The 16056-nt window shown below is 31.8% G+C and overlaps 5 protein-coding genes across 5 annotated transcripts, besides 2 other annotated features; 1 reads left to right on the top strand and 4 right to left on the bottom strand.

Annotated features, from left to right (window-relative positions):
* Positions 1-1585: 1585 nt before the first annotated feature.
* Positions 1586-3079, bottom strand: TVAGG3_0043880 (bifunctional inhibitor/lipid-transfer protein/seed storage 2s albumin superfamily protein family; the record flags this gene model as incomplete). The annotated part of the gene is made up of 1 exon (XM_001306617.1): positions 1651-2994. The coding sequence occupies one exon, from the start codon at positions 2992-2994 to the stop codon at positions 1651-1653; it is 1344 nt and encodes a 447-aa protein (XP_001306618.1).
* A 609-nt stretch (positions 3080-3688) lies between these two features.
* TVAGG3_0043890 (tryptophanyl-tRNA aminoacylation) lies at positions 3689-6362 on the bottom strand (the record flags this gene model as incomplete). Its single annotated transcript, XM_001306616.2, has 1 exon — positions 3789-5006. The coding sequence occupies one exon, from the start codon at positions 5004-5006 to the stop codon at positions 3789-3791; it is 1218 nt and encodes a 405-aa protein (XP_001306617.1).
* Positions 6363-8038: 1676 nt separating this feature from the next.
* Positions 8039-8749, top strand: TVAGG3_0043900 (uncharacterized protein; the record flags this gene model as incomplete). Its single annotated transcript, XM_001306615.1, has 1 exon — positions 8055-8747. One exon carries the CDS (start codon positions 8055-8057, stop codon positions 8745-8747), a length of 693 nt encoding a protein of 230 aa, XP_001306616.1.
* Positions 8750-9042: 293 nt separating this feature from the next.
* TVAGG3_0043910 (clathrin-coated pit assembly) lies at positions 9043-10071 on the bottom strand (the record flags this gene model as incomplete). Its single annotated transcript, XM_001306614.1, has 1 exon — positions 9043-10071. One exon carries the CDS (start codon positions 10069-10071, stop codon positions 9043-9045), a length of 1029 nt encoding a protein of 342 aa, XP_001306615.1.
* A 697-nt stretch (positions 10072-10768) lies between these two features.
* Positions 10769-10805: a mobile genetic element.
* Positions 10769-10805: a terminal%2Cinverted (terminal inverted repeat of Banshee-A3 transposon ID:TVAGG3_0043920).
* Positions 10806-12053: 1248 nt separating this feature from the next.
* Positions 12054-15477, bottom strand: TVAGG3_0043930 (protein kinase protein; the record flags this gene model as incomplete). Its single annotated transcript, XM_001306613.2, has 1 exon — positions 12475-15477. One exon carries the CDS (start codon positions 15475-15477, stop codon positions 12475-12477), a length of 3003 nt encoding a protein of 1000 aa, XP_001306614.1.
* Between the last annotated feature and the right edge of the window lie 579 nt (positions 15478-16056).

Here is a 16056-nt window from a genome sequence, read left to right on the forward strand (position 1 = left end):
GAAAAGAGGTTAGATATACCCTTCTACCCTAAAATATATTTTTGGTGTAAATTTCATGAAAATTCAAGAGGGTAGAAAAGAGGTTAGAAAAGAGGTTAGATATACCCTTCTACCCTAAAATATATTTTTGGTGTAAATTTCATGAAAATTCAAGAGGGTAGAAAAGAGGTTAGAAAAGAGGTTAGATATACCCTTCTACCCTAAAATATATTTTTGGTGTAAATTTCATGAAAATTCAAGAGGGTAGAAAAGAGGTTAGAAAAGAGGTTAGATATACCCTTCTACCCTAAAATATATTTTTGGTGTAAATTTCATGAAAATTCTGAGTAAAATGACAGATGTTTATATGACACTTTCTCCGGTTTATAGGACCTCTCTCATATTCTAAACATCTTCGGGGCTAGAGGGCACGAAGTGCCTGGAAGCCCCACTACCTTTTTTTTTTTTTTTTTTTTTTTTTTCTTCGAGTATTAAATCTACTATAAATGCATTACCTTTTGAATTTGATAAATTTCTAATAAGCTGCAGATATTACAATATTGATCCCTCATATTTCTGTATGTATCCATATCAATGCATAGAAAATGTAAACACAAATATATTTTTAGCTTGCTAAATTCTCTATTTAGGAATTCCAAAAATAAACATTTATTTGTATTTTATGATCACATAAATTGTTTGATTTCGTTAATCATATCCGCAAAAGTATTAATTTGTGGTACCAAGATGGGTAATTTCCGGGAATATTTATGCTAATGTAGTTTGCTTTCAAGTTTTAAAACCAAATGGAGCCATTTATGTTAGTAATTCGAATATTTTATTGAATTTCTGCACTTTTTCGAACTGTAGTTCTAACGACAAAGGTGGATTTGCTAATCAAAAATATAGAGATAGTATTCACCTAAAAATTTGTTGTTTCAACTGTTCTGCCAAATATGATGGTGCCTATCTATATAATGAGATTTCGAGTGCTAATGATAAGAGAACTATCATGAATTCGTGCTCAATTAGTAATACTTCTTCAGATGATGATTCATCTTTTTTTATTTACTATAGTAAAATTCATGTTATTTATATGAACAATTCCTTTAATTATGCTGCTATGAATACATTTTGTGTTGTTAAGCCAGGTGGGGCAAATATAGCTAATTTTACATTCTGTGATATATATAATGATTCTACTCCTTCCCAAGGATTCTTTTGGAGTAATTCAATGCCATTTGAAATAAATTTTTGCGAATTTGTCAAAAACAATCAAAATGATAATAGTTATGAATTAGTATCATTTAACGGGGTCTCAGGAAAAATTAGATCTTCGATATTTTATCAAAAGTAATATAAAAGTTTATGATTCTTTCTTCAAAAATAATGCTGAAAAGTCTGATACATTGTCAAGTATTGTATATACAATAAATGATTTACCTTTCAAATTTGATAAAATTGTTGTAAACTGCAAATATCTCACTAATCCATCTTATTTATGCTTATATCCATTTCGATGTCACAAATTAATCAACATTAATCTCATGTGACTAAATGTTTATTTGTTCTACAACGCAATATAAAATCAAAAATAGAATTTCTTAAAAGATATAAACAACATGATTTTTACAACAAAGCAAATTAATATAAATATATATATACAAAAAATTACATTTCTGGTTCAATGATACGATCACACGTTTCGTAAATTCTCATGCAAAGTATTAAGTTTGCTATGAGGCCAATAAGTATAAACAACAGTGCAATCACCAACAAAGCAATACCTAAAGCACTCCAATGTATTCTTCTAGGCGTAGCAGAAGCTGTTGGATAAGCAGTTTCTGTTGGTTGCGGAGAAAACTCTGCTGAAGGAGTAAACATTGATGTTGGAGGGAAAGGAGATCTTGTTGGAGAGAGCGATCTCGTTGGAACTGGAGATGGCTCCATAGTTCTGAAAACAGTTGGATAAGCAGTTGACATTGCCGTTGAGAATGGTGTGTTGAATGGCGTTTCCTGATTCGTTGGATGCAATGTTGGAGAACTAGCAGGAGTTGTGTAAGGCGTTTCAAATGGTGTCGTAAAATGAGGAGTTTCAAATGGAGTGATTGCATTTGTAGTGTGTGCTGTGCTAAAAGGTGTTTCAAAAGCAGTTGTAAATGGAGTGGTAACAACTGTCTCATATGGTGTTTCAAAAGCAGTTGACCAAGCAGTTTGGAATGGAGTTTCGAATGCAGTTCTGTAAGGTGAGTATGTAGCTGATGGTTCTTTGATGATTTTCTTAGTTTCACCATCAGAGAGAGTATAAATATCATAACTACTCTTTGAAATGTTAATATTGCTCGTCTTATCTTCTGAATACAAATAAATTGTTTCAATTGCGATGCTATCACCATTAACATAGCACGATTGAGGATTAGTTGTTGCAGTACAATTCTTAAACATCAGATAAATGAGAGCTGTCTGTCCTTGAAAGTATCTAACATAACAGCCACCTGCTGTATTTCCTGCATTCGAATCTTGAAAGATAATACGTCTGAGTCTAAGGTTGGATTGGACTGCATCTGCCGTATAATAGAGGCAGCCTCCGGTGCCCCCGGCCGAACAAGATGTAAATATTACTGAATCAACAACAAATTTTGCAGCTTCTTGAACGCACAGGCCTCCGCCATTGCCCGTAACTACGCAGTTTGAAATATTACTTGTGAAAATTTTAGTATTCCAGCTATATGAAAAGATAGCGGCACCGCTACCTGAGAATGTTATACCGCTGAATGTGCACAAAACGCATTTGAACTCAGCATCAAGTACAGATCTTGAATTAAAGTTTGTATTCCAAATCGCATTATCGGCAGCTTTATCTAAATAGATTACGGAATCTGTAAAACGGTTAAAATATGACTTTTTAAATGATATCGTATTTCCAGGATTTGATTGTAAGAATTTGTTTGCAAAATTTGATATCTTGCAGTCAGAGATTTTCAGCCTAGGATGAGAAAAGGCTGATGGGCGCATTAGAAATGGACTCCTTTCTATATATGTACTCATCATAAGCCCAGTTAGAGTCGTATTAGCCCTGGGCTTACTCATTTTCTGTAAATTTAAAACGGCAACGAAAATTTTATAACAGGATTTTCACGAGCAAAAGAAAGTGATTGCAATTTCAACATATACAGTGATATTGAGAAATTTTCTTCGGCTGAAAAAGCTCTAAATTTAACCATTATTGATTTGGATTTTAAAAATCTGTTTGTAACATGCAAGAACTAGAAAATTATCTTTAATAACTTATAAAATTTAATTATGCATGAGTTGAAGTAGAGACAGTCATAGATTGAACTCAAGGTTATTTGCAAATAGGTATTAAGTGATATCCTGATAACCATTGTATGGATATTACAAATACTACTACTATCCTTTAACTTAAAGCTATATAATACTATAAATGAGGAAATTCCATTGTAATCATAAATTATTATGTTTCATAGAGTAATATATATATGCTCAATGAATGTATTTTAGTGAATATTAAAATAAATCATTATTAATAAGGTCTATAATACTATAAATACGGAAAATTCGTTTAAAAATGATTCTTAATTTGATTTTTAATTCAATATCTATATGTTAATGTCCATTTTTTAGATAGGCCATTTAAGAGTTTCAATATTGAATCATTTAAAAAGATATTAAAGGAAAATTTTATTTAATAAAATTAGAAAGACAAATAGTATATCAAAAACATTAAATTTATGAAGTTTGCTGATATAATTTATTTATAATAAAGCATAAAAGATAGTTAATTTAATTTATAAAGAATATAATTTGTAGCATTTCTCGATATCTTCCTTTGTAACAGCTGTTCTCTTCTCCTGGATGTGTTTGATAAAGTTTGCAAGTACTTCACCGCATTTCTTCTTTAATTCGCCTGAAAGCATTCTTTCTTCTCCTTCTGGGAGAACTCCTGGTCCGTAATGCTTAACAATGCGTTCGTATTCAGCGTCGTCCTCTAAGAAGATCTTTAAGTAGTAAGTTGGGATATCAACTGCAAGATTTGCTCCTTTTTCTTTATGCTCTTGGATTGTATCCTTACCGCCGGAGAAGGCAAACTTGTTGATCTTGGTTGCAATCTCTTTTGGTGTATTCTTGATGTAAATTGACATGTAATCGCGAATTGAGTTCTTTTGTTTGCCGCCCTTTTGGTTTTGGTCGTTTGGTGAAGCGCCGAGAGCGAACTTGGCAAGCTTTGGCATCTTTTGGCCCGACTGTGGAGCTGGAACGAAGCCTCCGAAGATTGCGTATGGTTTTTCAGCGGAAATCTTGTCGCAGAGTGAGCATGCGAAGTGGAAAAGCTTCTCTTGTGAGGCACGGAGTAACATTAAGCACTTAAGGTCCTTCTTTCCTGGGAAAATCTTCTCGACATATGCTGGAATGGCGCAGGTAGCTTCTTGGAAGACGGCATCTATTGTACCGACATTGACGTTGTCGTCTGTGAAGAAATTGTGGAAAAATTCGCCAAGTGGGCACTTTCTCTGGAGATCACAAAGCATGACGTAATTTAAGGCGACAGCAGATGTATTTGTAAGGACAATTGTCTTCTCCTTGTTGAATTCGAAGGCAAGGATGTCCCTGATTGTCTCTTCTGTCCACTTCTTTGCTGCATCGTACTTAATGTTGTCAGTTTCACGTGTGTAGGCCTTGTAATCGTTAACGTGGATGAAAAGATAGCAGTTTAATGCTGTTTGAAGGAATTTGGCAAAGTTAAGGAACAATGCATGACGAAGTGTTGTCAAGCGATCGGATGGAGAGATTGGAAGATAGATGTAAAGTGGCTTTCCTGATGTGGCATGCTCAATGGCAGCGTCAAATCCGATGTGACCATTGAAGATGTGGCGCTTTAATGCAGCAATTGGTTGTGTTTTTGTTAATTCGGTGAATTTAGCAACAAGTTCGTCTGTGATTGGCAATGCACCGTATGATTCTGGTTTTGGAATGATTGATTCGATTTCTACAGCTGGTGATTCCATGCTTTTGATATATAACCAAATACGATTATTTTCGATTCAATATTCGTGATTTTTGGCCACTCATTAAGAAAATGAAAGAATATAGTAATTGGAGCAAATTATGATGGCAAAGTTTTCTTCTCAAAAAAAGTTCAAAAATTTTGAAAAAAAAATTCATGAATAGTTTTTTTTACAGTTTTGTATATTAATGAAAAATGTCTTCTAAATCATTCCTATTTTCTGCACTTTGAAGGGAAGTTTTTCCATCTTCATTGATTCTATTCACAGCTATGAGAAAATAAACGATCATGTTCAATCTTTATATTCTAGTTTCCAATTAATATCTTCTGAATTGATATCTGCACCATAATGAATAAGCAATTCTAAATTAACTTTTATTAAATTATAGTATTGTTCTATGACTGTTTTGTCATTGACAATAGATTCAATTTTGTAAGCCCTGAACATTGATGAGGATATATGCATAAACGCGAAGGGAAATTATAATGATTACAGTGAATTTTATACTTATCAAAATGATAGGGCAAGTATTGAATTGTAGAAACAATACTATCATTGGAATTGACTTTTTCATCATTAGATTTCATATGGCAATCATATACTTTTATATTGCCATTATAAAATAGCTTGTAACAATCATTAAATGAGAATATAGATGATTGAATTTTTCCTGATCCATAATTATTAATTACAAGAGCTCCTTCATTGTCATATTGGCTATTTTTTAAGAATTGACATAAAACTATCTCAAAAAATACGCCATAACTCCAAAATATCCCTTGTCCTGGAGCAGAATTATTATATATATCACAAAAAGTAGTATTTGCAACGTTTTGTTCTCCAGGTCGAATGACACAGAACGGATTATATCCTGCGTAATTATACGAACTGTTTATGTCTTTCATTTCTATTTTACTTTTTTCAATCCATAAAGAGGTATCACTTTCTGCTTTCGTTTCACTAATTGAGCAATCAAACAAGTAATTTCTCTTTCCTTTCTCGTCAGATAACTGATTATAGAGGTAGGCACCATCATCTCCTGTGGAACAGTTGATGCAGCAAATTTTTTGGTGAATACTTTCTCCATTGAAATGACCTACACAACCTCCAAGTGTATTTGAGCTACAATTCGAAAAAGAACAAAAATTTAATAAAATATTTGAGTCTCTCATAGATATGACTCCATTTTGCTTTAATCCAGAGAAATGGACTTCATCAGCAAATAAATTTCCAGACTTCGTCCATTCTGAATTCTTAGTAATGTTCTGAGGAATTGCTTCATTTCCATAGTATTGGTACCATACTTCAATACTCTTATGAATACAAGTTAAGAGTTTTATAGATGTAAAATTTCAATCATTACAAAAAATTGACTATTTTATCAGAATTGTTTGAAAAAAAATGGCCGTATACTTTTTTTATATTTTTGCTGTGTGTTACATCCGTCTGTTACTTTTATTCTATAAATTTGTTTCATATTTTCATGTATCCATAATTTTGAAAGAATTTCAATCACAAATAGATCGATGGGAAATTTGAAGAAGGAAAACTATCGTTCAAATAATATAACACTATTCTGTAGATTTAAAATATAATAGATTTCTTTTATTTTTGATAAAATTGAATTTTCAAATTTTTGGACTAATCAGAGAGGGAAAAAAATCAGTGGGTAAAAATAAACTTTTTAATAATATTCATATTAATTTCAGGATTTCTTGTTTAATTTTTTTTTCGCATGCCGAGTAGATACTTATTATGCAGCATGTAGAGATGCAATTTATCTGGAAATAATTCAACTTTGCTGTTTTTTCATAACTAAACACAATTGACAATTTTATAAGTTTTATACTTTTCAAGAAACAAACTATTATTTGAACTGCCATTAGGGTGTTGAAAGAGTATTTTGGAATATCATATATTCATTATACCCTGCAATATAAAGAGCAGATGTTCCATCTATATCATTTATAATGTTATATATATTATCACATTGATACAATTTATAAAATGTTCCGCATTACTTTAATTTGAAATTTATAATAGAAGAAGCATAAAAATAATCCTACTTCTATATTGATACAAGCAAACAATCGATAGGTTTTCCATGTGTCCACATTTGATAATAAATTTGATAAAATTAAAAGGTAGTACTTTAACAGTTGAAATGAAACTTTCAGATAAATCATCTTCTTCAATATTATTTTTCAAATAACAATCATAAGCTTTCAAATCACTATCAGAAATAATTAAGTAACACTTATTATATAAAAATATTGAAGATCTGATTTCACCTGTTCCGGAATAATAATAGATCAGACCATGTTGGTTACTGAATTGATGATTTTGGACGAACTGGCACTTCTTTATCTCAAAGTTCGCCCCAAAAGACCAAAATATTGCTTGAGATGGACTACTATTATTATATATTCTACAGAAGGTGATATTTGCATCGTTTTCTTTGCCTGGCTGAACAACACAAAAAGCATTCATATCAGCATAGTTATGAGAATTATTCATAGCATTTATATCGATTTTACTATGTTCAAGCCAAAAAGATGAGTCACTCAATGCTTGTGTTTCACAAATAGTACAATCATACATAAAATTTCTTTTGTCTTTCTCATCATATAGGGAATTGTATAGATAGGCGCCATCATCTTCTGTGCAACAATCTAGACAGCATATCTTAAGGTGGATACTCTCTCCATTAGTATGCGAAACACATCCACCATAAGCAGTTGAGCTACAATTTGCAAAAGAACAAAAATTTATTAAAACATTTGATTCACTAACAGATATGGCTCCATTTGGCTTTAATCCTTGAAAATGAACTTCATCTGCAAAAATATTTCCAGATTTTGTCCATTCGGCATTCTTAGTAATGTTTTTGGGTCTTTTGCTAAAGTATTGGTACCATACATCAATACTCCGATGAACGCCAGTTAAGGATTTAATCATTATGTTTTATAACAAAAAGAATTCACAGAACATCAATAAAAATATTTTTGTCACTTTTTTTAAAAGTACGTTTTAAATTTTTCAAATTCGATGCTTACAGCAGCGATTGTCAAAATTCACTCAGGAAACTATGATACTACAACTGTTTATAATTTAAAGCTTGCTAACCTTGGCCTTACAGATGTCTCAAAACTCGGAGATCTTTGCCCAGATCTGATTCGTCTAGATTTAACCGGAAACAAGCTTGCAAGTCTTGCTGGAACAGAAAACTTATCAAAACTTGAAGAATTAGTCTTAGATAATACATCTGTACCACTCACAGGCATTGGAAAAATCACAAGTCTTCAAAAGCTTTCATTAAGAGATTGCGGACTTTCCCAACTAAATGCTATTAAACCAGAAGAGTTCTCTAAACTTGTAAATCTTCGTTATCTTGACCTTAGACAAAACGCTATTGCTCAGCAATCAACACTCCCACAATACATTCGCCAAATGTTACCATCTGTTAGACAATTAAATGGTGACTTCTTATTATTCCCGAAGTTTGATAATAGCGCAATTCAAAAACCTCCAACAGTCAGCTTCGCAGGACCAGATTCTACAGTTAATTTTGATGATGTTGAACAGCGCTTAAACAAGCAAATGGATGAAGTTGCTGCCTCTATCAAAGATTGCCAACAAAGACTTTCTGAGGCCGAAGTTCTTGTACACAGACGTCTGAAGGAAGTTAAGGATTATGCTGAACAAATCATAGCCGATGATGGCTCGAAATCTGCCAAATAAAGTGTTTATTTTGATAATATTTTATTTACTATTTATTTCATCATTGTTGCTAAAGAAGGATGTTTCAATACAGATAAACTTTAGCATAAGTAGATCAGAATTAGCATTTATTTGACGATTTGTTTTATTTTGAATTCAATAAATGAATAAATGAAAGATAGACCAGATTCAATTGATAAACTGCGTAATTTACACAGATTTATTAAATAGAAATTAAAAAATTCCATAAAATAGAATAAATTTTTATGAATTCTAAAGAAATTATAAGAATAATATTGTCTATTTTTCATACAGTTTATTGGAGTGTAATATTAGAGGCCGGTGGTCTAAGTCTCTTAATAATATTTTGATCTTGGAAATTAAACGAAGCTTCAGGGAAATTAACATTCAAATTAGAAGAATCTATAGCTTTCTTAAGATTGTAATGCTGGTTATTGTATAAAGGAATGATTTTGGCTTCTAAAAATGTCTTATTAATGTTAAATTGAACTAACTTTGCAATAATGTAAGCAATAACTTGGTAAAGTGATAGGCATTCATCTAATAATGGTTTAGATGGTTTATCTCTAAAAGCTGCGATGATTAAGTCCATTGAATTTTGAAGAAGTCGAATAGCATCTAAACAGATAGGTGGGCTTCCTGGAGGAGGTGGGTTAGTTCTATTGGCTTTCGTAAATTCACCAAGACTGTAGTTTCCTTCGAATTGACCAAAAGTTTGAACGAATTGTTTCTTTGACTCCAGATAATCGTGAAGTCTTGGAGTCTGTGGTAATGCCGGAAGCGATTTCAGAAGTTTAGTAACACTTAATCCGCATCTTTGAGAAATTTGAAGTAGGAAAAAGCCGCAATCAGGATGTTTCTTTGAGAGATCAAATAACGTTGATGATAGATCTGTATCGCTGAGTTTAAATAGTAATTGAGCAAATGCTTCTTGATCTTTTTCGTATAAAAGAATGTTATCATCGTTTGACTTCTTTGAATCTTCTCCAAACAATAAATCAACTGCATCTTTAGCTTTTTGTTGAGTATTTTGTGGTTGTTGTGGCGCTCCAAAATCAATAAGCATATCAACTCTGGGAGCATTGAAATCTGGCTTAAATTCTGGCTTTTTCTCTGCAGGTTTAACTTCAGGCTGCGGCTTAACCTCTTCTGGCTGAGGTTCTGGCTTATCTTCGATGACTTCGATTACTGGTTTCTTAACTGTTTCTTGTTTTGGCTGTTCATTAGTCTTTGTTTCATAGCATATTTCAACATCTGATGTATCAAGATCTTCAATTATATCGGGGGGAATACTTAGCAAGATTTTCTCGTAGATATCCTCCATGAAATCTGAGCAAAATTTATTATAGGATTTATTAATACATTAATAAAATAATACATAAAAGCATTTTTCACTGATTTTCATTCATATTTAATGATATTCTAATCAAATTCTTGAGTTTGATGCTTAAATTACAGGAAATTTAGGAAATACAATGCTTGCAAAAGAGATATGAAGTAAATTATAAGGGCGGTCTCGTCGTTCAATCTTTCATATACCAAGTTACGAATGATGATCATAGATACTCTCACAAGAAGTTATTCTATGGTCATAAAATTACCACAGGCAAAAAATTCTTTATTGCCTCATGCGGATTGAGTTTGAGACTAATTTATTACCTAATTTTGTGCATTAACCATAGTAATCTTGCACAACAATCTATTTATCCACATCTAATATTATTACAATATGTACAATGCCATATTTAAATATCTAATATCCAATCGACTATATTTATTTTACAATTTCGAAATTTCACTTCATTAAAGCGCACATCTTTATGATGTATTCACCTCATTTCTCAAATTATTAAATTTGATTTCTATTAATGAAGAATATAATCACATTTATACATGTCATCAATAATCTCATACACATTTGTCTATTTTATAGTTAAAAGCCAGTCATTTTACATAGTTATTTGAAATCCATGAATTTGAAATCAATTTTCTAACACTCTGCCCGACTGTTTTGTATATTGTAATAAACAGAAATTCATCAAAAGTGACAGCTCTCAATTTTTTGACATTTGTAAATTCTAAATTGAATGAGAAAAATGAAATAATACTAAGCATAATACAATATTCTAGATTTAATTATAATTAGGAAAAAGTTAGTTTTGAGAGTACTTTTCATAGGCATATAGAATGAAATCTTCTGAAAAATAATATCACATAAACTCATATTATTTTCTAATATATAACTATTTTATATAAAAATCAAATTCAATGATCTTAAAAGCGAAGGATAAACCTCAAAATTTACGAATATAATGAGTGGGAATATAATGCTTATCTATCATAAAACCATATGAAATATCAATTTTTGCTTTACGCCTAATTTTTGACGACAATTAGCAAAAAATGTTAAATGTTAACACTCAGTCCATTTGAATATGAAAAATAAAATTGAATATGATAGGTGTCTTGGAAGATTTGCCTGGTGTCATCATAGTGTCTTTAAATCAAAAATTTTATTTTTGAGTTAGTTTTATTGATTTTTCAATAAAAAACATTTCGAAAACAAGAAAATAAAACGATAAAATATTTATATTTTATATAAGGATCTTATATATTTAAAATAAATATCATTTTATTTTTTTCATTGGTGTCTGTCAAACCATAATACACTATTCAAAAATTCAATGGGTCTTGCGGTTTCAAAAGACACCTTCAAATTGAACGATAGCACAGACACTATTGAATTTTACCCATTGTATTTAGTTTTTACCCTTTTTATTTTTAAGAATTAATGACTGAAACAGCCGTTTTGCTATGACCTCAATCACTTTTATTTATTATTTTAAATATTATTTAATTTTATTATTTGAATAGGCCAACTTATATTTGAGAAGCTCAATTTGAGACTACTTAATACATTGAAATATCATAAATATTGAAATATTAAAAAGTGTATTTCAAAATATTGAAATTATAAAAATTTATAATACTGAAATTGAGACAAATTAATAAATTCAATGTGTTTTTTTTTGAAATAACTCTCAAATATTATTTTTTTGTTTATTTAATGATGAATAAATATGATTGCTTTAGTCAATCATAAAAACTAATTTAAGTTTAAAATAATGAAAGGATAATTTGATCGTTTTTTAAAATACAATTATTTTTGATGATTTGCAAGAATCTTTGAAAAGAATATAATATAGGTTCTATTTTTGTAAAATTTATCCAAATCATGTATTACATAAATTACGATTAAAACGATGAAAGAACCAAAAAGTGTGTTTTGTTGTTGCGTGTTGGATGCGGGATCCTGTTATTTCCGAAATCGACAAAAAATTTGGAAATTTAATTTCCGAAATCGAAATTATATTAATGTTTTTAATATTCTTATATCAAAAGGATTAAAGTTCATTAAGAGAAAAACAATTCTTCTTCTTCAATCTATTGGCGCATTGATTTCTACACGCCAATAAGGAAGGGAAAATTATAAGACACCATGGTGTCTTCAAAACGCTAATTTTTGATATTTTTAACAACCCTAGTACCATATATCTGGCACTTGATATTTCAAGCATTCGCTCATGATCTCTGGATTTTCCCCTAAAAATGAAAGATGAAGACATGTTTGAGATTTATCAACTCGCCTAATACACCAACTCATGATCATATGTTCTTGTACCCATTGGGGGAAAAAATTTAAATATATTATTATTTTATTTAATTTTCATGCAATAACAGACAAAAACTTATTAATAATAACAGGAACTCCAGGAACATCAGGGTATTTCCATGGTAACTGCTTTATATACTCACCGAGATGTCTTTTTGCGCAGAAAACTAAGACATTTCGTTGATTACAAAGCTTACAAATCACATCTAAAAATGGTTTTGCAGTTTCGAACGGCACATCTTCCTTATAAACGAAGTTAAGTGCTGTAGCAATGAAATCTGCGTTGACACCAATATCTGCTTGTTCATAAACCGATACTAAGAAATCTCCAATAATTTTAGCTATTTGGAATTCGCATTTAGGAATAACTTTCATCAATGACAGCCACAATTCATCTCTTCCTAACGTGTAAACTTGTTTTCCTGAATAAGATGATGCAATTCTCACATTTTGTTGTACATTCTTCTGGAAATCAGTCAAAAGGGCTGTTGTCAACTCATTGACTTCGAATTCATTCGATTGTTGACACATTCTTATGATTGGATCTTCATAAATCGAATCCTTTGTTTGTTTGAAGACATCAATCAATTTTTGCCAAACATTATTTACAATTTCTGAATCAGAATCAGCTTGAACATTCATAATGACTGATATCGATGACGCTGTTGTTTCTGGGTAATCCAAACCAAACAAAACAGTTCTCCACACTTCATCAGATACATCGTGATCTTTGTAATAACCAGAAACAGCGCAAATAGAATATAAATGGATTTTCACGAAATCAGTGCATTTTCCAATCAAACACAAAATGATTAAATCCGCGGAATACTCAGATACTTGTTCCAATCTTATTGATTGCAATGCATTGAATATCTCCTCAAGACTCGTACATAACTGGCTCTCTTCTCCTTCGTAAAATGATGTAATTTGTGTACTCATCGAATTTGACATTTCATCTGAATCTTTGTCATCTGAAGTGATAAGTGAAGTGTTCAGAAGTTTTGACACTCCCTGCCAGTCAGTTCTTGCTCTTTTCGCCAGAGATGCCAAGTATATTGCGAGCAAAGGAGGAAGATTCGTCGCGTAAGGCATCAAATTATCCAATGGTCCGAAAACATTCAAAACAGCTCTGAACAACGATGTCAAAAAGTTCACGTCTTTCTGGGCGAATAAATCCATGACTGAAATGGGATTTAATTTCTCTTCATCTGAGTTCAAAATGATCTCAATGACATCGATAGAAAAGTGACTACTTGGCAAATTTGCAATTTTTGCCAATTGAGGCATTGGATCTTCGAATCTCTCTGCGAAGGATCTGACGCACTCCAAACTCAAGTCGGGAGAGTTTTTGGAGACTTCAAGACATCTGTCGAAGATTTGATCCCATGTAACGTATTTTTCAATGTCATCTTTTGTCAACAAAACCTTCAAAATGTCGCCAGCGATTGAGGAAACTTCCTCGCTCTTCGTCTGGTTGATAAGATTGAAGATGTCGTCGAGAAGTTGAAGGGAAATCGGTATCTCGCTCTGGAAAAGTTTCTGAAGGACGATAGGAGCGGTTGGATCGATAGGATTCATTGTATGGATTTTATCTATCAAAGATTTGTCTCTTGCCTCTATAACTTCCATTGCGTGGTTGAGAGCTGCTTGGTGCTGAGGCATTGTTTCGGAAATCCACTGTTTTAGTTGTTCGTAGTCCGTTCCTTCCAAAATTGCAGATCCATCTTCGAGTTTTTTGCGAATTACGGACATTTTAGGACGTTTTCTTGGGTTTTGGGACCAGCATTGTGTAATTAACTCGCAAAATGAATGGTTATCGTTTGGTAATTCTGGTCTGTATTTTTCTTTAAGGACTCTCATCGCGATTTGTACAGGGAACATCTGCATGTACTTGGCTGGACCCATTAACAAGTCGTATAAGAGAATACCAAAGGAATATGTGTCACATGAAGAATCATAACTGGTAAATGAGTTTCCCATGAGTTCTGGAGCCATGTAAGCAATTGTGCCAAGCTCGGCAGTCATCTTTGGTCCAAAAGAGCGGGAAAGACCAAAGTCACAAAGAACTGCGTGATCATTTTCGTCAATTAGAATATTTTGCGGCTTAATATCTCTGTGGAGTACGTGAACAAGATCTAGATACTCTAGACCACGAGTAATGCCAATTGCGATCTTCATTCTACGTAGTGGAGTCAAATCATCGGGATTATTTACAAGTAAATCGTAAAGAGAGCCGTGAGGAATGAATTTCGTAATGATTGAGAAAGGTGGAATGACTGTAACACCGTAAAACTTGATACAGTTTGGATGATTTAAGTTCATCAAACAATTTATTTCTCTCTTCAATGTAAAAAGCTTTCTTGGTGGCATATCGATTCTTGTGAGTTCTTTGATGGCTATGGTTTCGTTTGTAGCATTGAAAATGGCTTTGAAAACTTTTGCATAAGCTCCAGCGCCAATTTGCTCTTGTTTTGTAAATTCTGAGTGGTTAATGATGCCTTGTGACTCAGATGTCTTCGATTCAGCTGGAGGTCTAAGAATTTGATGAATTTTGTTTACGACAAAATTTAATTCATCAGTAATTTTAGATTGCTTCGGTTGCTTGGATAAATAAGAGGTAATTGACTGTTCTAGCATGATTAAGTCGAGGTTATGAGCATGCTGAAGCTTATCTATGTCAATAAATGAAGTATTTTCTAAAAAAGCTGCTGAAGTTGAAAAGGATGTATATATTTGAGCTAATTCTGTGTATTGCGTTGAGAGTGGTTTAAATAAAATGTGTTTTATCCAATTTGGATTTTGATATTTGAGAATTAAAGCAAGAAAAGCTGATCCTGTCTTAACAAACTCAAGAAGGAACGGAACTTCTGTGATTGTAAGGAGGTTTTTCGATTTCGCAATCATTCCTTTGTAACATTTTTCCATTTCTTCGCGAATAACAAGGAATTTATTAATACCATAAGAAGATTCATCCATGGCAGTTTCAATAGAGGATTCTAAATATTTAAAATATTCCTTCCACTCCGGCATGTTAAGAGGGAGGGAAGTACCACTCATTTATATTTTAAATTGTAAAAAAATAATCGAATTTTTGCCATTCCGGTAAAACTAATTAACACCATGAATAGTTTTTAGATATCTATTTTGAAAATATTCAATTAATATACGGAAAAATTATTGGACGAGAAAATAAATAAGGAATTTTGTTATTATCAGTGGTATGATATTTTCACCTACGAACAAATATTTATTTTATCAGGGATGAAGGTCGGAAAAGCGAAATTACTTTTCGGGGGGTTTTTATCAAGAATAACAAAATATATACAGCTAGATGATGGCAGATACAAATGATAGAAAGCAGCACCTCAGGAGCATATAGAGATTACTGAGCAGATTTTTTTTCCTATCATTTTATCAAGCTAATAAATATGCCAATGGAGTATAAAAATAAGAGCGTAATCCCCAATTTGAATAAGTTAATGAGGCAAAACATTAATTTAATTAATAATTTTGAAAATTTTCATCCCACTATCATATTCATAGGCATAAATCAAGGATTGAATGGAAACTACAAATTTTATGCCTTTGTATGACTCGAAACAAATATATTTACCCCATCAATTTGTTTTGTATTAA

The sequence above is a fragment of the Trichomonas vaginalis genome, chromosome IV (assembly GCF_026262505.1).
Source record: "Trichomonas vaginalis G3 chromosome IV, whole genome shotgun sequence".
Taxonomy (NCBI): Eukaryota; Parabasalia; order Trichomonadida; family Trichomonadidae; genus Trichomonas; species Trichomonas vaginalis.